This window comes from Vipera ursinii (genome assembly GCF_947247035.1).
Source record: "Vipera ursinii genome assembly, chromosome: 1".
Taxonomy (NCBI): domain Eukaryota; kingdom Metazoa; phylum Chordata; class Lepidosauria; order Squamata; family Viperidae; genus Vipera; species Vipera ursinii.
This window is the reverse complement of record NC_139512.1, coordinates 185,645,970-185,670,097: the sequence shown is the minus strand read 5'-3', so window position 1 is coordinate 185,670,097 and position 24,128 is coordinate 185,645,970. Positions and strand designations below refer to the sequence as shown.

At 39.7% G+C, this 24,128-nt stretch overlaps 1 protein-coding gene across 4 annotated transcripts in view; it reads right to left on the bottom strand.

The window, feature by feature from the left end:
- Positions 1-24,128, bottom strand: part of HDAC4 (histone deacetylase 4) — a 371,455-nt gene that overhangs the window by 18,254 nt on the left and 329,073 nt on the right. For all 4 annotated transcript variants that reach the window (XM_083350735.1, XM_083350737.1, XM_083350736.1 and 1 more), the window contains 4 exons: positions 20,129-20,226; positions 16,502-16,620; positions 2,261-2,394; positions 1-69 (listed from right to left, as the gene is read on the bottom strand). The exon at positions 1-69 is cut by the window's left edge and continues 16 nt beyond it. In XM_083350735.1, the coding sequence (XP_083206861.1) occupies positions 1-69; positions 2,261-2,394; positions 16,502-16,620; positions 20,129-20,226 (420 nt within the window). The remainder of the gene's footprint in view (positions 70-2,260; positions 2,395-16,501; positions 16,621-20,128; positions 20,227-24,128) is intronic.

Sequence of the window (24,128 nt, the reverse complement as noted above, 5' to 3'; positions counted from 1 at the left end):
CTTCTCAATGGAATGCACTGCATTAACATTTGTTGTTTGCTGTAATATTTTTTCAGGAATTGGATCAAGCTGAGATAATAAAAAATACAATTTAGAATATCACTTTTTAAAATAAATAATGAACACATGATTTGAACAGTTTAGATTTAAGTCAAAAATATGTGGCTTAGTATCCTTTGAAGTTATATCCAACTGCTATTTGTGAAAATCAAAGAAAACTACAGTTAAATTATATTTTAATTATAGTTAAAAGATGAGGAGGGAGCTGAACATGTGGGGGAAAAGGTGGGATTGTGTCTTGATTCATTAATCACCTCTAGTCTGATGCCTCCCCCACTTGGGCCCCAAGCCATCCATCAGAGCCATGTCTTCCAGGAGGCAAGAAGGATGGGAGCCGATCTCACCTCAGATATTATCACAGATATCTTAGACTTGTGGGTTGGTATTAGATCTCTGTATTCTATATTCATTTCCAAGACAGCAAAACCTTGAAAATTGGTTTTCCTGTCTTATTTGTTAAAATTTAAGTGGCGATGACTATCAAAAATACGTTGTTTGGCCAAGGAGATACAAATAGTTGTATCCAATAGTGATAAAATGTTCCAGATTTTTGACATATAAGATAAGCTACAACTAGAATAGAATAGAAGGGACCTTGGAGGTCTTCTAGTCAAGCCCCTGTTCAAGCAGGAGAACCTATATCATCTCAGACAAGTGACTGTCTAGCCTCTTCTTAAAAATCTCCAGTGATGGAGCGCCCACAATTTCTGGAGGCAAGCTGTTCCACTGTTAATTGTCCTCACTGTCAGGAAGTTTCTTCTTAATTCTAGGTTGCTTCTCTCTTTGTTCAGTTTCCAAACATTGTTTCTTTTCCTGCCCTCTGTTGCTTTGAAGAATAATGTGACCCCCTCGTCTTTGTGGGAGTCCCTCAAATCAGGTCGCCCCTATTTCTTCTTTTCTTTAAACTAGCCAAACACAAGTCCTGCAGCAGTTCTTTGCATGTTTTAGTCTCCAGGCCTTTGATCATCTTATTGCTCTTCTCTGATTTTTTTCCGAACTCTCAACTTCTTTTTTGTGATATGGTGACCAAAATTGGCCGCAGTATTCCAGGTGTGGTCTTACTAGGGTTTTATAAAGCAGTACTAATACCTCACGTGATCTTGATTCTATGCCTCTGTTTAAACAACCCAGGATTGTTTTAGCTTTTTTGGTTGCTGCTGCACACTGCTGGCTCATAGTCAAGTGACCGTCCACTAGGACTCCCAAGGTCCCTTGCACAGTTACTGTTTTTGAACCAGGTCTCACCCAGTCTGTACTTGTACCTTTGATTTTTCCTGCCTTAATGTAAAACGTTGCTTTTCTCCACATTGAAGCTCATTTTGTTGGATATTTTGTTCAGATTTGTGAAGATCTTTTTGGATCCTGAGTTTGCCTTCTGGGGAGTTGGCTACTCTTGTCAGTTTGGTGTCATCTGCAAATTTGATGAGTTCTCCTTCAATTCCCTTGTCTAAGTCATTTAAGAAGATATTGAAGAGTACTGGGCCTAAGACGGAACCTTGTGGTACCCCACTGCCTACTTCTTTCTAGGTGGATGTAGGGCCGTTGAAGACTATTCATTGAGTACAGTTTGTCAGCCAGTTACAAATCCATCTGGTGGTGATGTTGTCTATTCCACCTTTTTGTAGCTTACTAAGGAGTAGGTTGTGGTCTACTTCATCAAATGCATTACTGAAGTCTAAGTATACTACGTCCACAGTATTTCTGTGGTCTACTAGTCTACATTATCGAAGAATGAAATAAGATTGGTTTAGCTTGATCTGTTTTAAACAAACCTGTACTGGCTACTAGTTATAACTTTGTTTGCTTCTAGTGGTTTTCAGATCTGTTTTTTGATGATCTTTTTTAGGATCTTCCTAGGTATTGATGTTAAACTGACTGATCTATATAGTTTCCTCGGTCCGCTTTTCCCCCTTTATTGAAGATGGGAACCACATCAGCTCTTTTCCAGTCCTCCAGTGTTCCAGGATTTATGATTTGTTTTCTTGGGATTTGTGATTGTCTTGGGTTCGAAAGATTCTCGAGATTGGTCACCCCTCCCCTTCAATTTTAGTTTAAAGCCCTCCTGATGAGTTGGGCCAGTCTTTTTCCGAGTACATTTTTCCCGTTTTCGTGAGGTGCAGACTATCCCTATAGTTGTGGGCTTATGGGATTTGTGCCACAGTCAATTAATAAGAAAGCATAAATTGCATTTTTACTTTACCTCATTTCCTAGCAAAGCAGAAACACATGCTTCAGATGCATCACAAATGGCTGTCAGATCATGACCACCCTCAAGAGCCAGAATGATTCGTCCTTCAGCCAGCCCCATAAGCTGTTTGGTGAGGTATCCAAAGCCTGAGAAAAAGCAAAAAAGTATAAGGTGCATATAAGCATTATTAATAAAAAATTATTAATTCATCTCAAAAGTCAGAAACATTTCAAATCATTTCTCCATCATAAGTAGTTTGCTTCAAATTGAGTAGATTGCAGGTGTAATCAATTCATTTTCTGAATCTATATGAAAATCAGAATGCTTTAAAAATGTTTTTAAAAAGATGTGCAATTTACAGCTCAGAATTTCTAGACCTGTGTACATCACAAAATGTATGCACTATAATAATGCATATTTGGGGAAAAAAGGCAAATAAAAATGATATGAACCCTGTTTCCCATCAGTCTACAACCACAAACAGATATAAAATAATAATGGAGGAACATTTGGAAAAATGAGAAATTGAGCATAATTAAAAATTATTTTCTGTATCATAATAATGAAATTTTGTAAGTAAGTAGCCTGAGATATTTGATAAATTTGTGGCATGCATGATAAAATAAGCTTTTATGAGTTATATCCAATATGCCAATTCTGTCCTATCTGTGACTCTCTAATCTGTAGGTCAGGCATAGGAAAGACTGCACACAAAAATCACTTTTTTTCTTTCTTCCCTCTCCTTTCACAGAGTGGGCTGCTGGTTCATTTGTTTTCAATGTGTATTCCTCCACTGTATGTCTGCTTACTCTCTTATAATCCCTTCAAGAATGTAAATACAAACATTATTTCCTTTAAGAATTATTCCTGAGCTGAGCTGAGCATTCCAAAGGGTGGGAGTGGGGAAATGGAAAGCACAGTAACAGCTGTATTATCCCCCACTTAGCAACCACTTCACTTAACAAAAGAGCTGCTAGTCCCAATTGTGGTTGCAAAATAAGTACTACCAGTACCATTTTTTGTCTTTCCTGATATCATTTCAAATTTCATAAAGAGTGAAATGAGGGCTTCCGGTTTGCGTGTGTGGCGCTGGCGGATGTGCCGGGAGAAGCTCCCTCCCCCGCCGTCCGGTCTTTTTTCCTCGGAGAGCCCTGAAAATGGTTAAAAGTTGCCCTGAAGGGGCAACCATCATGAGGAGGCTCTCTCTGCAATCACGGAAGGGTGGCAGCCCTCCGCTTGATCCGGAATTACTCCTCTGGCCTGAAGAAGAAGAGATCGGCCAATAACATGGCCATTAACACTAAACTGTTCCCTGCTGAAAGCCAAAATCACTATCAAGCACAACAAAGCAATCTGGAGGATTTGGGTGAGACCCTACCTTCCTTACTTCCCTAATTACTTTCCTGTGGGACTTTCCTGAAAATCTTTTTTCCCCTTCTTGAAAGATCGGCGACTGCTTACTTGGGGATTTACAACCTTAAAAAAATTTACAACCTTGACTTCCAGTAGCGCTGCTGTGCCGAATGGCGGCGTTTTAGAAGCCGCCCGACCTTGGGAAGCGTTAAGCGCTAGGAGACAGCGAATATCAGCTGTTCCGTGGCGCCGAAGTCTCTCCCTCGGGAGAAGAGGGAGGGACGAGCCTGTCTGGGTAGAGGTAGAGCTCCCCTGTCAATTCCTCACCTAGTTTGGGGGTTGATAGGGTGAGTTCCCTCGGAGCCCAGGCTCTCTCCGCTCCCAGGACGCTTTCACTTCCATAAGGGAGTGGAACCAGACGCGACAATTACATCTGCTGCTTAGATAGGACTGTGAGTATTTTTCTCTGAGAAGCAGGCAGAGCGAAACAGGAGGATTTGAATTTTCAAGTTGGATTTTAACTTTAACTCATATTCATTATCTTCTTGAAGTTTTAAGCCGATTGAAACGGAGCAAAAATGGCGCTGGAATGTTGCTTTCTTGTATGAACTGACAGTTTTGGAAAGTTGTTACATTTTGTAACATAGCTTGAGATACAGTTTGCAATTGATTCTAACCAGTACCGGATTTTGTGTATTTGAGAGTTTGCCCTTTTTTTTATAAGGAATTTGGGAGGAAACTTTTATTCTTTCTCCCTCCTCCCTTTTTTTTCCTGAACTTTGATTCTGCTAGAAGAAAGAGGAAATCGAAACTTAAGAGATGGCTACAAGGCGTGGGGGAGGTCCTCCAATTTCTAAAAGTGCTATTTCTTCATCTTTATCACAAGCTGCAGGGCAAGCTACAATGAAACCTACAGCACAACCACCATCCCCACCACCACCTGGATTTACACTGGCAGATATTCAGCAAGTTGTGATGCAATCAACACAAGTATTACAGCAAGAAATAAAGGAAACAAAAGAAGAATTTGTTAATCAAATAAGCAGATGAGGGAGGATATAGTGCTTGCACTTCAGGGCTTGGCTGCACATATTACAAAAGAAGAATTTGTTAATCAAAATAAGCAGATGAGGGAGGATATAGTGCTTGCACTTCAGGGCTTGGCTGCACATATTGAATGCCTGGATGTTCGTGTGGATTCAGTTATGGAATATGTTGAGAATTTGGAAAATAAAATTATCACTGCTGAACAGAAACTGGACAAGGCAGAGATTAAAATTGACAGAACAGAAGATGAAATTATTTTTTCTCAATATATAAGGGGTTTGAGAGAGAACCCTAAAGAAGATTTGGAATGGGAAGTTGCACAGGCTGTGGCTCCTGTCTTGAAATGTGAACCTGAAGAATTAGTTAAAGAGATGGATAAAACATTTGGGGTTAATTCCTGGATTGCTAAACAGAAAAATTTACCTAGAGATGTAGTGATTTACTTCTCCAGGAGATCAACTAGAAATGCAATCATCCAAGCTTTCTACCGGGAAAGATTTCAAATTGCAGGCCAAGATATTATAATTTTAAAGAAGATACCTCCTAAAATTCTTAGAAAAAGGAAAGACTTCGCCTTTTTGTCTGATGAGCTTAAGAAGTGACAAATTCAGTTTAGATGGGAAATACCCATTGGAATTGTGGTAAATTATGCAGGTACAAGGTACAGGTTGAATACAATTTCAAAAGCAAAAGATTTTTATACTAAGGTCCTTAAAGCAGGTTCACCACCGTCTCCTTGAGCTAAAAGAACAGAAGAACAGTTGAGTGAAGGGGCAATGTCACTGCCTCTTGAGGAGATGCAATAGGCTGAGACTATGGAGCAGAGTTTGGTATTAAAAGAGGACCCGAGAGAACAGAGGATGACTAGGGCTGCATACAAGCGTAAGGAAAAAGAGCAAAAACAGAAGCTTGTATCTGGTTTAACTACGCAAGATGCGGCTGTTTTGGAGCCCGTGGGAGGAGCACGCCCGAAGAGAGCAACAGGTGATCTTCAGGTCATGTTCCAAAGGCTCCTGGTCACCAGAGATGGTGAAGTTCCTGACATGGAATGTTAATGGTTTAAACTCACCACAGAAAAGAAAGTAAGTATTTTACTATTTGAAACAACATAAAAATGACATTGTTTGCTTACAAGAGACTCATATTGCCTTAAAGGACCAAAGGTTTTTGGTTAATTCCCGGCTGGGAACACATTTTGCAGCCTGTGCTCCGGACAAGAAGGCTGGAGTGGTCATTTATCTTTTTCAGCTAGATTAATTGAATTGGATAAACAAGGAAAATATGTTAGTATTGAACTGTTGCTACAAGGAAAGAAAGTTCTTCTTATTGGATTATATGCTCCAAATCAACAACAGCAAAAGTTTTTTAAATTTTTACATCAAAGACTAATCGAATTGGATTATAAATCTGTTATTTTGATGGGGGACTGGAATGGAGTTTTGGACTCATTTGAAGATAGGAAGGGATCTTCTAAAAACCCTCCTAATTATTCGAAACTGCCCAAAGCCTTTTTTGATTTGAAGGAGGATTTGGAGCTGAGAGATGTATGGCGGGAAAGGAACATGAAGGACAGAGATTTTACTTTTTTTTCAGATAGACATAAATCTTTCTCTAGGATTGATTTTATTTTAATTACTACTGATCTTCTCTCTAGGGTTAAGAATGTTAAGATTTTTCCTAGAACATTGTCGGATCATAGCCCTGTTTGGTTGTAGTTTTTTGCTGAAGATGATAATAGAAGATCCTGGAGAATGAATGAAAATTTATTCACAAATGAGGTGGTTTTGCAGAAATGTAGAGAACATCTGAAAGATTTTTTTGTTATAAATATGCATAAAGGTACATCAATGGGAATGGTTTGGGATGCTAGTAAAGCGTACATGAGAGGGGTCTTGATTTATATGAATAATGCTTACAGGTGTAGGCAAATGCAAAAACGTAAAGATCTTGAGGAAGAGATCAAATCTAAGGAGAAAGATTTTATTTTGAATCCATTGGATAATAATTTAAGGACCTTGATACATTTATTGAAAGAACAATTTTGTATGTTAATGGCTGACCAAGTAGCAATTAATTTGCGTTATGCTAAGCATAATGCCTTTTGTAATGCTAATAAGCCTGGTAGGTGATTGGCTTATCAATTAAGGAAGAAACAGAAATTACGTACTATAGATAAAATAGAATATAAAGGAAAAGAAGTCTATCAACAAAAATTGATTAAGAGGAGTTTCTTAGATTTTTACTCGGAATTATATTCTAGAGAAAACATACAAGCTTTAGATATAGATAAATATTTACAGGAAGCACATTTTCCTAGGCTTTCAAAAGAACAACAACTTGAGATGAACTGTTTAATGACATCAGAGGAAATCTCTTTAGCTATTAAACAGTTGAAAGTGGGCAAGGCCCTGGGAACAGATGGATTAACAGCAATTTGTTATAAAACGTTGTTGGTTGAAATGATTGAACCTTTAAAGATGTTGTTTAATGAAATTCAGACTGGAGTAGTTCCTCCATCTTGGAGGACAGCCTTTGTATCATTGATTCCAAAGGAGGATCAAGACCTTACTCAACCTAAAAATTATAGACCTATATCGCTTTTGAATATAGATTATAAGATTTTTGCTAAAGTATTGGCTAATAGATTAATGCAAGTTTTAAAGCAAATGATTCATAGTGATCAATCGGGATTTATATCTGGAAGGTATATGAAATATAATGTAAGACATATTGTAAATTTGCTTGAATATCTGGATAAAAACAACCAAGTCCCTGCAGCGTTGATATTTTTGGATGCAGAAAAAGCTTTTGATCAATTGAATTGGCAATTTTTATTTAGAGTTGTTGAGGAAATGAATTTTGGAGAAGGATTTTTACATTCTATTAAAGCTACTGTATTTTCCGGCGTATAAGACGACTTTTTAACCCATGAAAATCACCTCAAAAGTTGGGGGGGTCATCTTATACGCCGAGTCGTCTTATACGCCGGAAAAATACCTCTCGGATCTTTTCTCTTTTCTGCTGGGCAGCGGGATCGCTGGGTGAATGGAGGTAGGCATGGCAACCCGTGGTAAAGCGGCTGACAGCGAACGGGTGATGGAGGCCAAACTCTCGTCAGCTTCTGGGGCAGCTACTGCAGCTGCCGCTGTTGCTCTCTCTAGGACTGGCCATGCTAGCGCCTCCAATGCTGGCTGTCAGGTCAGCCAGCATTGGAGAGGAGGGGCAGGCAGTCCCCAGAGGCGTCCCGCTCAACCATAGGAAGAGAGCACCTTTGCTCCCGCCGAGGCACTGCCTGACTCATGCTGACCAGAAGAATTGCTTGCCCGGTCACGGAGTGCAGAACTGAGAGCAGCAGTGCACCAGGCAAGAGAGCTCAGAGAAAAGAAGGCGAGGCGCCCATTTGGCAGGGAAGGAGCAAAGCTGGGCAAATCACAGAGCAGGCGGAGCAGAGAAACGTTACAGGGGAAAAGAGGGCGGGGTTTAAAAGGCAAGGCGGGCGGGACGTGGAGACGTTCTGCAGTTAGAAGTAACGAAGGAGCCTCCGGGTGCTTTCTGGATCGGATTGTGTAAACTGAGCGTGCCGCTACAGTCCTCGTGTTTCCCAGGGTTGCCTGTCGTGCCAGAGGTATTCCCTGTAGCCCCAGATTCTTTAGCTCCCCACTTTCCTTAATTCGGGTGAATTTTGTGCTCCGTGGAGAAACATTAATACGCAAATGCCGTTTGTTTAACCGCGCAAAACTCGGGGGAAACCTTGGTATTTGGGAATGGAAAAGCTTAAGCCTTTTCATTTCTGTTTTATGCATGGGCTGGGAGGGTCACGAAGTTTACCTCTTTTATTTTAGCAACATCATGGCACTTATAAAAAAAGGGTACTAACACTAAACGAGTTGTTAATATGCAGATTGTGTGCCAGGAAGTGAAATATTGAGTTATTAGCCCAAACCCGATAATTTAACATGAAAAGTAGGGGGTCATCTTATACGCCGGGTTGTCTTATACACCGGAAAATACGGTATATATCAACAACAAACTGCACAAATTATAATTAATGGGGGGTTAACAGAGATGTTTAAAATTGAAAAAGGTACAAGACAGGGATGCCCCCTATCACCATTGTTGTTTGTATTAACGTTGGAGATTTTATTAATTAAAATTCGAGAGTCTTCTATGATAAAGGGAATTAAAATAAAACAGAATGATTATAGATTGAGAGCTTTTGCTGATGACTTGGTTGTGACTTTATCTCAATCGATACAATTGGTTATACATTTGATGGAAATTATAACTCAGCATGGTAAGGTTTCTGGATTTAAGGTAAATAGTAATAAGACCAAGATATTGTCTAAGAATATGTCTATGAGTGAAAGGGAAATGTTAATCAAATTAACAGGTTTTGAAATAGTAAAAAAGGTTAAGTATTTGGGAGTGTATATTGCAGCTTCAAATGCAAAATTATATAAGAATAACTATGAAACACTATGGGTGAAGATACAAAAGGATTTAAATAATTGGAAAAAATTACAATTATCTCTATTGGGAAGAATTGCAGCTGTTAAAATGAATGTTCTGCCGAAGTTGCTCTTTTTGTTTCAAATGATACCTATATTGAAAAAGGATGCCAACCTTGATGAATGGCAGAAGGTTATTAATAAATTTATCTGGGTGGGGAAAAAACAAGAGTCAAATTTAAGATTCTGCAACATCTAGGGAAAGGCGCCTAGGGAAAGGCGCCGAATTTGAAATTGTATTATGATGCGGTGGTTTTGACATGGGTTAGTGATTGGCTTAATCTAACTAATAATACTTCACCTTGAGAGTTGGCATGCATATTTGCTTTATGACAAAAAGGTAGACAGGGCTTTTAAATCTCATATTCTTAGAAGTGCTTTGTTACGTGTCTGGAAAAAGTATTATTCTAAGTTAAATTATAAAATACTGATTTGGGGAATTCCCGGACACGCGATAGAAGGTGTATCTATGGGAGTGAGTTTGGATATGGTTTCCTATAAAGAATTACTTAGATTGGAAGGGAATAATTGGCAACTTAAATTATTAGATGAGTTAAAACAAGAAAACATAAATTACTCTTGGTACACCCAACTGAATGCTAGGTGGAAGCTGGATCAGAAGGTTGGCATTACAATTATAGATGAAAATTTAGTAAAACAAATTAGAGATTCAAATCGTGCACAAATAAAGAGAATATATAATGTTTTAATTGAATTGGACTCGGAAACGGAATTGGTTAAAGATTGTATGATAAAGTGGGCACAAAACATACAGGAACCAATTCCGCTGGATATTTGGGAGGTAATCTGGGTTAGAAATGTTAAATTTACTCAGGCTGAAAATCTAAGAGAAAATTTTTATAAAATGTTTTATAGATGGCATTTGGATCCCAAAAAGTTGTCTAATATGTATCCTAACTTACAGTCTAAATGCTGGAGATGCGGTAGTTTAGATGCTACTTATTTTCATGTGTGGTGGACTTGTAGAAATATAAAAGCTTTTTGGATTAAAATTTGGTGGAACATTCAAAAGATTTTTAAGAGAAAGATAAAGTTTTCTCTGCAATTGTTTTTATTGGGTATTGTTATAGATTGTGATACTAAAGAAACTAATTTGATGTTGAATTTTATAACAGCAGCACGGTTACTGGTGGGACAATATTGGAAGAAGGATAGTTTGCCTTCTATAGAAGAATGGGTACTTAAGGTATCGAATCTTGCAGAAATGTCTAAGATTTCAGCTTATTTGAAGGATCATTCACAAGATATATTTCAGTTTGGAGGAGATGGATAGATTATATTCAGAATAAATATGGGACTAAAAAGTTCCATTTAGCTTAGAGTAGATCTTAGATTTTTATTAATTTTAGTATTAGTATTGATTATATTTTGTTAAAGTTATTATTATTATGTTTCTAATAATTTGAATGTATCAATGTTAGAGTTAAAGCACATTATGAATTTGGTTAATTTTATAATCGATAATTTTAGTTAGATTATGATTATTATATTTATGACCCTGTATTCAGCTCTGGGAAGTGGGGGGGAGGGGGGTTTGGGGTGGGTGGGTTTTGGGGATGTTTTGTAAGAAAATTTTTTGTAAAACTTTTTAATAATAATAATAAAAAATTTACAACCTTAAAGAAATCAAAGACTAAACTAAATAACTAAGCAACCCTATCTGTACCTCTGAAATTTTTGGGCCACTAAAAAAAGTTTATTGCTTATTTTTATGGGGACCTACTATCCTATTTACTACTAAAAATGAATTAATTGGATAAAAGACTTTTATTATATTAGTCTGCAAAAGGATTGTACATGCTATTGAGGACATCTTGTGGCAAAACCTGGTATAGCAAGTAAACCTTTTTTTTTACTCTGAGATCTGGCTCTAACAGATTTGTCCTTGACATTATCTTTAAAGATAAAAATTGGGAACACCTGGCACTGAAACCAACCTTTAGGAATAGTGGAGGTGGACATTTATTGAATTTTATTAATATAGCCTCCACTAAAGGCCTATCTGTAAAATACTAAAGAAATGGAAGATATATTCCACTACTTGACTATAAACTCATACTTGATACAATTTTGGCAATGACTGCAGAAATAAAAGCCAGAGTTAAAGACAAATCTGACAGCACAAAGTCACCTAATGAGACTATTACTTCAATTGATGAACTGACAACCCAAAAATGAACAGAGGATGAGGAAATCAACAACAAAATAGGGGACTTCAAGACTGAACGAGAATGCAGGGAGCTGCTCCTAAAGTTCCTTGCAGCACAAAGGACGTCACAATCCCTCCACGAGGGATGCCAGCGCAAGGGGCCTCTAGACAACAACGTGGCTTGATAGACCTCAGCCAAGCCTCGAGGCCCAGCAATCGGTGGCAGCCAGCCGAAGCGGCACGGAAACCGCCCGGTCTTCCCCACCGGAAAGCCTCAAGGTCATTGGAAGTATTGCCATCATAAATGGTTTGCCATACTTCTCCCCTGAGAACCCAGCCACAGAAGACAGTCCACCGGGTGCCACCTCAGAAGGGGCCTGCGCACGGAAAGAGAGAAAACAGCCAGCCCCAAGGCTGTCTAAGGAGCGCAAGGCTGAAGCGGTTGCACCCAAGCCACTTCAGCCACCCCCACAGCTTTCCAAGAGCAGTGTGGACAAGAAACCCGAATCACAGCAGGCACCTAAAGCACCGCTCAAGGCAAACAGAGCCAAGAGGGTGTCAGTGGGGAAGCCGCTCCACGATAAGTGTGCCCATCTCTTACACCGAAGATTAGGTCATGCGAGCTTCCCTGTGGTTAAAAAGATGGGAGAGTTTGCTGAGGGAGTCCAGCTCAAGGATTGTGAGGTGTTCCTGGACTGTGCCATCTGTAAGAGGACAAAGAGGAAGGCTGCCCCCATCCCTAAGGTGTCACTGCATAAGACCCAATACCCATACCAACTAGTACATGTTGATTTGGTTGGGCCATTCACACCATCCCTAGGGAAAAGACAGTATTTTCTCACTGTCGTTGACGATTTTTCATGGTATGGCCACGTGTATACCCTCACAGAAAAATCCAAAGCCTTTGACGCCATAAAATCACTGTACAACTTTGTAGAGACCCAGTATAAGACCAAGATCGCACAACTGCAGAGCGACCGCGGGGCTGAGTTCATGTCCCGAAAATTCCAGGACTGGGTAAGGCATAAGGGCATCCGACATTTTCTTACAGCGCCCTTCACTCTTGTCCAGAACGGCGTGGCAGAGAAAAGAAATGGAATCCTACAAACTATGATGCGTAGTCTGATTACGGACGCTGGGGTCGCGGAATCATACTGGGCAGAGGCGGTGCACTACGCCAATTACACCTTAAACCGCACTTGGAGCAGTTTTGTGGACCAGACCCCATATTTCCTGGTCCAAAGTAGGAATCCAAGTCTGGGACACTTGCGTGTGTTTGGCTCCTACGCTTGGGTGCACATCCCCAAGCAGCTGCGGAAGAAGGGGAGATCTGTCTCCCAGAGACTAAGGTTCTTGGGCTATGCTCCTGGCTCCAAGGCCTACCGTTTTCTGGGAGAAGGGGGCAGGACTGTGACTTCCCAATCTGCCTCCTTCGAAGAGGACTCCAATTGGACCCAGATCCATTCAAATGATCTGAGCCCATATGTCAACCAACCCAGCAAGGACACACCGACCACGACATCACCTGAGACTACCACAGACCCTGCCACCGATGAGAGCGAGGAACAAGATGAAGATGTCATCCTACCTGGTTCAGATGGGGAGGATGAGCCGTCCAGTCCCAAGGGGGAAGACACGCCGTCTTCACCCCCAGTGACGTCTCAGAGATCCGCGATGTCCAGCACCTGGGACCGAGGGTCTACACGTCCCAATTATGAAATGCCGGCGGACGTGGAACCCGCAGAAGAAAAGGGTGGTGAGTGGCAGAAGGTCAGGAGATCAAAGCGGTCCAACAAAGGGATCCCGCCAAAGAGAATCGACATTGGGCACATCGCGTCCGTCAACAGTGTTGTGGTCACCCCAAAATCCTTCTCTGACATCCAGGAGCTGCCCATCAAAGAACAGGAGAAATGGCAGCTCGCGATGGAGCAGGAGATGGCGAGCCTGAAAAAGCTCAAGGTCTTCACCCCCCAGCAACCACCAAAGGAGAGGAAAGTCATTGGCACAAGGTGGGTTTTCAAGGCCAAACCACTTGCCAATGGCTGCTCCGAAAAGGGTTATATGGCCTCAAGCAGTCGGGGAAACTATGGTACGACTGCCTTAGAAAAAGTTTAGAGCGAGTTGGTTTCAGTGCATCCCATGCAGATGAATGTGTTTTCACACGCAACTCCAAGGGTACCACAGAACGGGTGTTAGTTTATGTGGACGACCTCCTATATATAGGGCCTGACAAGGAAGGGTGTGATAAATTTGCCAAGGCCCTGGGGGAAAAGTTTACCCTGAAGTCTTTGGGGCGGGTTGACAGGTACGTGGGTGTACACATCTTGGCCACTAAGGAGGGGTTCGCCCTATCTCAAAAAGAAAAGATTGAGGAGTTATTGGCCAAATGCAAAACGGCAGAATCTAACCCAACGCGTAGCCCGATACAAAGTGACTATTACAGTCACACTCACAAGGACGGTCCTGAGTTCACAGATAATAAGCTTTACAGATCTGTGATTGGCTCCTTGCTATATATCAGCAATTGGAGCAGGCCTGACATAGCTTTAGCTGTGAATCTACTGTCCAGGCATGTGGAACACCCAATGGAATTCCACTGGACTGCTGTTAAGAGGGTACTTAGGTACCTCAGGGGCACGACCGATGCTCTCCTTGTGCTGGAACCAGAGAAGGGGAAGACGGCCCAGCTCTCCGCTTACTCGGATGCAGACTGGGCTGGTGACACCAAGAGTAGACGGAGCACCTCTGGTTTCCTCATATTGCTAAATGGCTGTCCTATCCATTGGCATGTTAGGCAGCAAAAATTTGTTTCTTGCTCCACAGCTGAGGCGGAATATGCCAGCCTGTCGGACATGGCCAATGATTTGATTTGGTTCGATGCTCTGATAACAAGCATCTGGGCACCTCCTCCTCTGCCCATCCAAATTCAAGAGGATAATATGGCTGCAATTGCAATCTCGGGGGCATATGCAGTGGGCTCTAGGTCCCGCCACATAGACATACAGTATAAAAATGTCAGGCAGCTTGCCAAAATGGGGTTTATACATGTTGAGCATTGTAATACAACTGACCAGATAGCTGACCTGTTCACCAAACCTGTTCCCATTGACCGGCACAACCTTCTGTGTAAGCGTTTGTGTTTGGTCTTCTGAACGTGTATATGCATGTCTATGACACCTGCTCGCCCCCTCACATACATTCACTGGTCCCTGTCATTGGCTGGCAAGAAGGGGAATTGTTAGATGTTTTTGTGCCAACCATGGCCGTTCCCCAAAAAGGTCATCAGATGGGAGCAAAGAGGCATCTTTGCTCCCACTGGTGGGTCAGGGGTCCCCGGCCCCTGCAGCCCCATTGGAGAGAGTTAATTGGTAAGGGAGGGGCTGAGGACCCCCATAAAAACCTCTGCTCAGGGGCTGCTCTCTCTCTCTCTCACTCTGCTTGCCTGCTCTCTCTTGTTGCTCTCTTGTAGGAGTGATCCATGAGCTCAATCCAAGCATGGATGCCTCCATGCCAGGGAACTCTTTCTCTCTACTCTTATCTTTAAATAAAGCTTCGTCTGATTGCATCCCTGAGTGCTGCCTTTTTACTTGGAAGCACCTTAACGAACCATCGGTCTAGTGAGGCCATCTCATAAATTGGTAGTACAAGTACAATCTACTGAGAGCCTTGATGTCCAAACTTTGATTTCAACTATAAAACTTACAATCCAACAAACAACAGAAGCTGAAGAAAGCAATACTAAGATGGAGGATGTGAAAGGCCTTCAAATACAGTACACTAAGTCTTTAACCAACCAAACAATAACTACAACATCAGACATGACTTCTTATCTAAGCCAGATGGATTTGAAAGAAGACCAGATTGAATTAATGACAACTGCACTATGCCAAACATGGAGATTGGATTTACTGAAACAAAAATTTAATGTCTACAAAGGGGTCACTCTCTATGAAAAATTGATAACTGGATGGTCTCCCTGGATTCAAACAATGGGCGTAGGAAGAAAGGGAGACACATTTGAGAAGCTAAAGGCAATGATATGGAAACCTGCCTGGCACAAGAAGAAAGCTAGAATTAGATTTTTTTAAAAAATGAATTTTTCTTCTTTTTCTGTTGTAAGTGTTGGGACTTGCAATAATAAAGCTTAAATTTTTCTCTCAATGGGCCAAGGGGAACTGTTAAAAGATATAAACTGAGTCTATATTTAGGATCTAGATTTTTAAGGGAATGAAAATTAGCTACAAACAATAAAGCATACTTTGTTAACTATAGATGAATTGTAAGGATGACAAATAGAATATGTATGTATTTCAGATATGATAATTACTACATAATGAAATAGATTAGCTATCAGAATATAATTTTGAATTCTATAGAATTTGCAATGATATAATAAAAGATATTATTTTAAAAATCGATGAACTACTAAGATGATAAATAGAATATATTTGTTGTAATGATAGAGCTAAAAAAATTTCTTAATGGGCCAAAGGGAATCTTTAAAAGATACATATTGATTTTATATTTAACTTTTAGACCTTTAAAGAAAAGGAAAGTTATTAGAATTGACTTATATTTGGAAGGATACAACAAAAGATATTTTTTCAATAATTGGTGAACTATTCAGATGTTAAATAGAATAAACTTGTATAAAATAAGAATGCACTGAAATGAACAATGTATGTATTTTAGACAGGATAATTACTATATAATGAAATGGGGGAAATGGGGGCTACCTGAAAATTAAGTTTTCTTTTATATATTATAGGCTAGTTCGGAATATCCTATTCCAATTAGGTAAAACTCAAAAACAGGACATGGATATGTATATGTGAAAATATATTGAAAATTGTTCTAATTGATTGTGCTATAACTAGAAATGTATTAATTTGATTAATTTGACTATGTTATCATAACTAAGGGAATCGCAGAGGGAATTCTTGTTGATGTAACTTGACCTATCTACAAATGACTTTGTTATTTACTATTGTTTACTTTTAACTACCCAACCACTGTATTGCTTCATAAATACCTCGATGTAAAACTAAAAAATCAATAAAACATGTATTAAAAAGAGTGAAATGAGAAAATGATTGCTAAATTTGAAACTGAAAGCTCCTAAATATAAGCATCCAAACACAAATATGTCAAATTTAACACCCTGAAAGAACTTACATTTTGCTGATAGATTATATCCCCCAAGGGGTGCAGGATGACCTTCTACTGCATCAAAACCTGATGACACCAGTACGAAATCTGGAGCAAACTCGTGAGCAATAGGCATTACTATTGTTCTGCATCATGAATAGCCAATACCAAAAGAAAAAAAAGCAGAAAACAGATTACTGTACTGTACTCACCAAGATAGTGAATGATTCAATTTTCTTATTCAATGGCATTTTCAACACAAATAAGAACGAAACAATGAATGAGAAAAGGACTAGAGAAGATGCTATACTTTTGCTTATACTTTTGAAGATGCTTATACTTTTGAAGTTTACCATTTTCCTTTATAGCTATAGAAAAAAGTATACATTAATATACAAATTTATGAATAATTGCACAGAAAACAATGAAGTAGAAAGACATAACTATACCGCACCTTGTATGGTTTACATACAATGCTAACCAGATACAACTAAATTTTAGTACTGAGTGAAATAATTGGTGCTTAAGAAATTGAACTGTACAACAGTGTCAATTATTTCATTTTCATAATATTATCAAGATTAAAATGTGTGCTTTATCTGCATACATTTGATTAGGATATATGATTAATAAATGAAATTGTGCACTGAGTACCAGGATAAGGTAAGGTAAAGGTAAAGGTTCCCCCGCACATGCGTGCTAGTCGTTTCCGACTCTAGGGGCCGGTGCTCATCTCCGTTTCAAAGCCGAAGAGCCAGTGCTTGTCCGAGGACGTCTCTGTGGTCATGTGGTCGGCATGACTAGACGCCAAAGGCGCACGGAACGCTGTTACCTTCCCACCGTAGCGGTCCCTATTTTTCTACTTGCATTTTTACGTGCTTTCGAACTGCTAGGTTGGCAGAAGCTGGGATGAGTAACAGGCGCTCACTCTGTTATGCGGCACTCGGGATTCGACCTGCCAAACTGCCGACCTTCTGATCGACAAGCTCAGCGTCCTAACCCACTGAGCCACCGCGTCCCTTGAGTACCTGGTGAATTCAAGGATGTGAAGCGCTGTTGTCATTTCTGTGAAGGACAAAGTACACAGTACTCTCTAGCTGCTGTTGGTTGCATTTGAGTTTTGCAAACAACTAGATAACTATCCTAGACTTTGTGGAGGATTTTTATTCTTAGTATTATACTAAGCCTATTTTGGACAACTTTGGGATGATTTCCCATCTCAAAATTGTCGGAACTCTATGGCCAGTTTTTACCAACTGTATTTAAAAGATCTTCGGGGGGGGAGGCACAAAAAGATATTTAGGCATAGCTGTCTAGCCTAATTCAAATGTTTTGCTTTAGAATATAATGAATGCTGTGAGAAAGATAATATACTAGTTTTTATTCCTCATTGCAGCTTGTTTCCTGTGCTCATCAAATAAATGAACTTCTATAATAGAGTGACATCCAATCTATGTACATTTGAACCTTCACTTATGATTGGTAGTTTAATAACTGTTCAAAGTTGCAATGGCCTCTGAATTAGTGTGTTATCTTCCAGCTGGTGTAAAATGTAATGCTATTCCCCCACCCCCACCCCCAAGGTCATGATTTGAGTGCTTGGCATGTGATTGCCATTTGCAATCTCCTTTGCTAGATTCCCCAGAAAATCAATTGGGGAAAGGTTCCAAACCACCTGCTGTGAGGACTCACTTTGTCTTCAAGGGCTGACTGAAAGACCACAGAGGGGTACTAAATATCCAAATTCCATTCCTGCAGCCCACTGGAGCAATTCTCTTCCATGCACAGAGGGGTGGTGAACTTGGCAGGCAGCTCTTTTGCTCTGTCTGCTTAACAATCTCCCAGAGATTGCTGGGGGTGCTAGGGTTATGGTCATTGAGCAAAGCTATCAATTGAATGTCTTGCTTAATAATAGCTTTGTTCAGTGACTGATTCCAATCCCAATTATGGTTGTAAGTTGAGGACCATCTATATGTGTCCCATGACATTTAGAATTGAGGAGATATAGGGGATATATGCACAATAGTTGAACATTTTTGAATTGAGGAACTTTTGAACTTTTTGACAAAAACAAACTGCCCATCTCACTATATTAAGTGTAGGTTTTTTTGGAAAATAAAACTCTATGTAAAAAACATCTGGATTGTGCTATCTACCTGACTGATGGAACAGTTTGTTTAGAATTACTCTGTTCCTATACATGAAGCTGGCTAGTACTTTTCTACCATGGAAAGTCTTCAGTGAACCATGTATAAGGAAGTAAACCAAGAAACCTAGAAAACAAAGAAACCTAGGAGAGATGTCATTGGCTACAGCCAGATAAGGGCATAATCACAGAATTCCTTCACACCATTGGCTATTCCATATAAGGCAAATTCTGACGCCTCCTGCAGGTGATTGGTCATTACTGTATTTGAATCTACTATTAACACCAATGTCCTTTCAGGATAGTTTAGAAGAATACATGTGTAATCATGATTGGTCTATTTGAACAATAATAAAACATGATTGGTTGCTTTTACTATAAATAAACAAGGTCCACTGCTCCTCGTGGTTGAGAGTGCATCCCAGGTCCAGTGTGCATCCCAGGAGCAGCGGGGCCCTTCCCCCAAGAGATCTCTGTGTCCTTCTTTCATGGGCGCCAACCCTGGGCAGGAGCAGCCTCTGCCCAGCTTCACCAGCAGCTAATTTCTCAACCCGGCTGCACAAGCAGCAGCATCCCAGCAATAGCAGCCCCCAGCAACAGCAGCTTCCCAGCAACTGGTGTGTAGGTTTTTTTGGAAAATAAAACTCTATGTAAAAAACATCTGGATTGTGCTATCTACCTGACTGATGGAACAGTTTGTTTAGAATTACTGCTAATTTTTTAAATTATGGTATATGTTTTCTTTTAGGCCAGCATTTCTTAAAAGTGTGGTCCCAGGACTCCTGGAGGGTCCCTTAAGACCCTGTCAAGGGATCTTGAAATTAAAATTATTTGCCAGCCTATGCTAAAAAAATAAAATATTAAAACCCCTTCAAACAATCATGAGAAACAGTAGCAGTAGCAAATGCATCAATTTTATTTTTTAAAAAACAATAAACATCAATAAATATAATCCGTATAAACAAAAGCTCTGTTGGGATCCTGCATAATTTTTAAAAGTGGGAAGGGGTCCTCCGAAAAAAAAGTTTAAGAAACATTTAAGTTTCTTAAGTTCTAGCTGCACTGTGTATTACATTTTCCCTTGGAATTTATCTGAAATGGACTATAAGAGAATTTTACCATGAGCAGTATTTCCAGCAATTATTTTCCTTAATTGGATTTTTTAAATAAAAGCTGTCCCAGTGCCTTGGCTTTATTAAAATGGGGGAATGCAAGAGAAAACATCATATAGGGAATATATATTGAAAATAACCACTAAAATCAAAAATAGCATGAAAAATATCACATGCGAAATACTGTATATTATAAATGAAAAAAATATAGAGGTAATTTTAAATTAGATTTCATACATTAAAACTTGCATTGCCTTTATGTAATGTATTTAACTTTTTACAAGCCTAAGGCTTATGCTTAACATAAGTGTACAAATCTGAATAGTGTAGTTTGTTAACATACAGATACTCCTAATCACCCACCAATCTAAGAAAAAATTGTAAATTAAGAATTACCTGAAAGCAGTCAAGTATTCTGAGTCTCCTATTGGTGGATTAAGACCGCCAGTAAATGCTATGTTTACATTAAAACCAACACCCAATCCTATGCCAACCTAAGAAATAGAAAATGGAAAAAAAATGAAACAGGTTATGCATCTTAACATCTATAAGATTATTTGCTTAGCAGCACTTCAAATCATTTAATAGCTCTTGTACAATTTATTATGAGAAAATACAAACCAATGTAGAAATTTTGAATTGTCCCTCCTTCACTATTATGATAGTGTGATTGGAATGTAAAGATACAAACAATCTTAACTTTAAAATACATTCATGACACTATCCTGTTGTGTAAGCCTGTGTAAGTATTGAATTCACCTAGTGACTGCCTTGAACAGGATTGCTCCATGCAATTTCTTTCAACCTGTGGACCTCTTGGTCCAACATGAAGTAACTGAAAAGGATAAAATGGAATACAGATGTCTAGAATACTGCTGGCAGAAGATGAGCAAACTTTACCAAGCACAGATAAGAGCCTACCATGTGACAATCTGGGTAGTGAAGTCTAAATACTGTATTTTCCACACTAAATGTGTCTGCAGATAATCACATAGTGATCCTCTTTCAGGTGATTTGTTTCCTCCTGGGAAAGAAGAGTATAGAACTCTACCTGCAGGGCCAGTTAATCCATTGATTAATCATTCTGACTTTCTGGAAATTCCTCCTTACTTCCTGGTTGGATCTCTGTATGACAAGCTTCCAGCTTCCTTTTCTACCCTCAGTTGCTATGGAGAATAAATCAATGCAATTGTCCCTATGAGAGCACTTGAAGTATTGGAAGATTGTTATCAAGCCCTCATGTTTTGGTTTGGTGAAAGATACCTAGTTCCCTTAACAGTTCATTATACAATTTAGCCTCCAGATCCCTTATCAGTTTTGTTGTTTTTTACAAAAATTCTAGGGCCTCAACATCTTTTTTGTATCATGCTAACCAGAACGATACAGTATTCCAAATGTAGCCTACTAGTGCAGTATAGAGAGATACTATCACTTCCTATGATCTTGATGTTATCTTTTGATGTACTTAGAACATTGGCTTTTTTGGCAGTTTTTTTTGCTTTTTTGAAGATTGGAACCACATCAACTCTTTTCCAGTCCTCTGGCAGTTCCCCCATGCTCCAGGAGCTATGAAAGATTTCATTTGTGGTTCTAAGATAATCTCTTCCAGCTCCTCAGTACTGTGAGATGTAAATCATCTGATCCAGGAGATTTGAACTTGTTCAAATAGATAGGTATTCTCATAATAATCCTTGCCTATTTTGACCTGCATTCCTGTTCTATCTTCCACGATGTTCCTTTTGATGGGCTTGACTATTTTTCTTTTTGTGAAGACAGATGCAAAGAAGGAATTAAGCAGTTCTGCTTTCTCCTTGCTGCACATCATATTCTTGCCACCTTCCTCCACTACAGGTAGTCCTTGACTTCATTTAGTGACTGTTTGAAGCTACAATGGCAAAGTGACTTATAATTGTTTTTCACATGACTGTTGCATCCCCATGGTCACGTAATCAAAATCCAGATGCCTGGCAACTGATTCAACTGACAGTTACATATGATCACCTTTTGTACCTTCTGACAACCAAGAATGAGGAAGCAGATTCACTTAACAACCATGTTATTAACTAAACAACTACAGTGATTCACTTAACAATTGTGGCAAGAAAGGTCATAAAATGGAGCAAAATTCACTTAACAAATCTCTTGCTTTGCAAGAGAAATTTGCAGCTCAATTGAGATTCTAAGTCAGACACTATCTGTAGTGAACAGATCATTTCCTTGAATTTTTAATTGCTCCTTATATACTGAAAGCAACTTTTTTTTGGTTATTTTTGGCTTTTGTTGCCAGTCAGTTCATTCTGAACCTTAGTCTTCATGACTCTGTCCTTGCAGATTCAAGCTATTTGCTGGTATTCTATTCTAGTTATATACCCCTCTTTTCCAATTTTTATACTTGTCCTTTTATCCCTCAGTTTGTCAGAAGCTCTTTGTGCAACCATGTTCGTCTTATCCAGTGTCTTTTTTTTTCTCTGTGGTATTTTTTTTTTGCCCTTTATTAGCTTGTTTTTCCATCTTGAAATGTTTCTCCCTCTAGGATTTCCATTCATGGAATCTTTCCAAAACTCTTAGTTTAATGAAGTCAGCTCTGTTAAAGTCTATAACACCAGTCTAACTTTCTTTAATTACCCATGCCTGCATTATGATGAATTCTAGAATGACATGGTCACTTCCCCTTAAATTTCTACAACTTCCACTCCCTACGTTATTTCATCCCTCAGCCCACTATGGGGTCACAGCCTATTTGGAATTGGGCCATGCAAACAGGGCCCCAAAGACTTCTCTTCTCTCTTGTGTGAGGGGAGCTATGCGCTCACTCACTGAGACTGGCTGTGCAGGACACCCAATCTGGATGATTCTGACAGATAATCTAATGTTTTGAGAAATAAATCTAGCTATTTACTCAAATTTAACTCTGTGCTGTGCTGTGCTTTTCACCTGTCAGGCACAAAAGACAGGAAGGTCCACACAGGAAGGTTCAATTTAACAGTCATCTCATGGTTGGATTGTCATAATGTGCTTCTACATGGGGCTACCTTTGAAGAGCATTCAGAAGATACAGCTGGTTCAGAGTGCAGGCAGTTTTGGGGGCCTGAAGAATGGCCCATGTAATACCATTGCTCTGCAAGCTCTGCTTCCAGGTACAATTAGCAGGGGTCTAAACTACTTGAAGCTGTGAAACTTGTTGCCAGAGTATTCTGGTTGGTGGGGTCCAGGAGAAGGGCACAACTTGCCCCCTAGAGTATGGTTGGCTCCAACCCTCCTGCCCTTCTGTAAGACCCTGCTCTACCAATTAGCTTGGGGTTGTGACAATAAAGGTGGCTGATCAATTAACAACATATCCCACCTCCCCCCATCCTCCCCATTTTAATTGGCCCACACTGCTTGTGTATTAACTTACTTATGTTTTTAGTTGATACTATTTTTATCTTTTATGATTGTAAGCCACCCAGAGTTACCCTGAGGTAAGGTGGGTGGCCAATACATTTTATAAATAAATAAATAACTGGTGTCTTGCTAAAAGTTTATGAGCAGAAATCTTCTGATCTAATACCTGTACAGTAATAGCACTTAGACTTACAGTATATACTGCTTATATACCTTTACAGCCCTCTCTAAGTGGTTTACAGAGTCAGCATATTGCCCCCAACAATCTGGGTCCTCATTTTACTGACCTTAGAAGGATGGAAGGCTGAGTCAACCTTGAGCCATTGACTAATGGTCATCACCTGATAACAGTTAGATAAGCGGCAACAGCAATCAAGGGGAGTTGGATATTTTGGCTACATTATGATTCTATCTTTTTTCATCCCTCCCCCTGGCTCTGCCATTCCTTCTCCCACATTTGAGTAAGCCATTGAAGCAAATTGGACAATGACTTCCCCCTAATTTGTCCATGACCTCGAGAGGCCACAACACATGTTTTTATACTCATATTACCAATAGTCCTTGGCTCATGACTATAATGGAGCCTGCCCATTATAATTGTAAATTGTGGTGGTCATTAAGCAAGTTGCACATATGATCACTTTGCTCAATTAGTGTTATTCTGGCTCTCCCAGGTGCAGTTGCTAAGCTACTGCACAGATTATTAAACAGAGGGAAAGAGCTGCCTTCTGAGAGAGGCAAGCTGTTCTCCATATTTAAAAGGGAATGAGAAATGAAGCTCGGATTCCCGAAGATCTGAGCTTCTTTTGTCCAGCATGCCAGATCTCCCATTTGTGTGTGGCCTTTAAAAACATTGCATTTACTAGCTTTCTGTCTAAAAAGTCAGCAAATGTCACCTTTCTGAAGGGGAGAAGGGCTGGACAAAAGCCTTTTTCCCCTTTAAGAAAGATCATGTTTGCTAGTGATCTCTGAAAGGAATAAAATGTTTTTTCCAGCCAACATACTTGAGAGC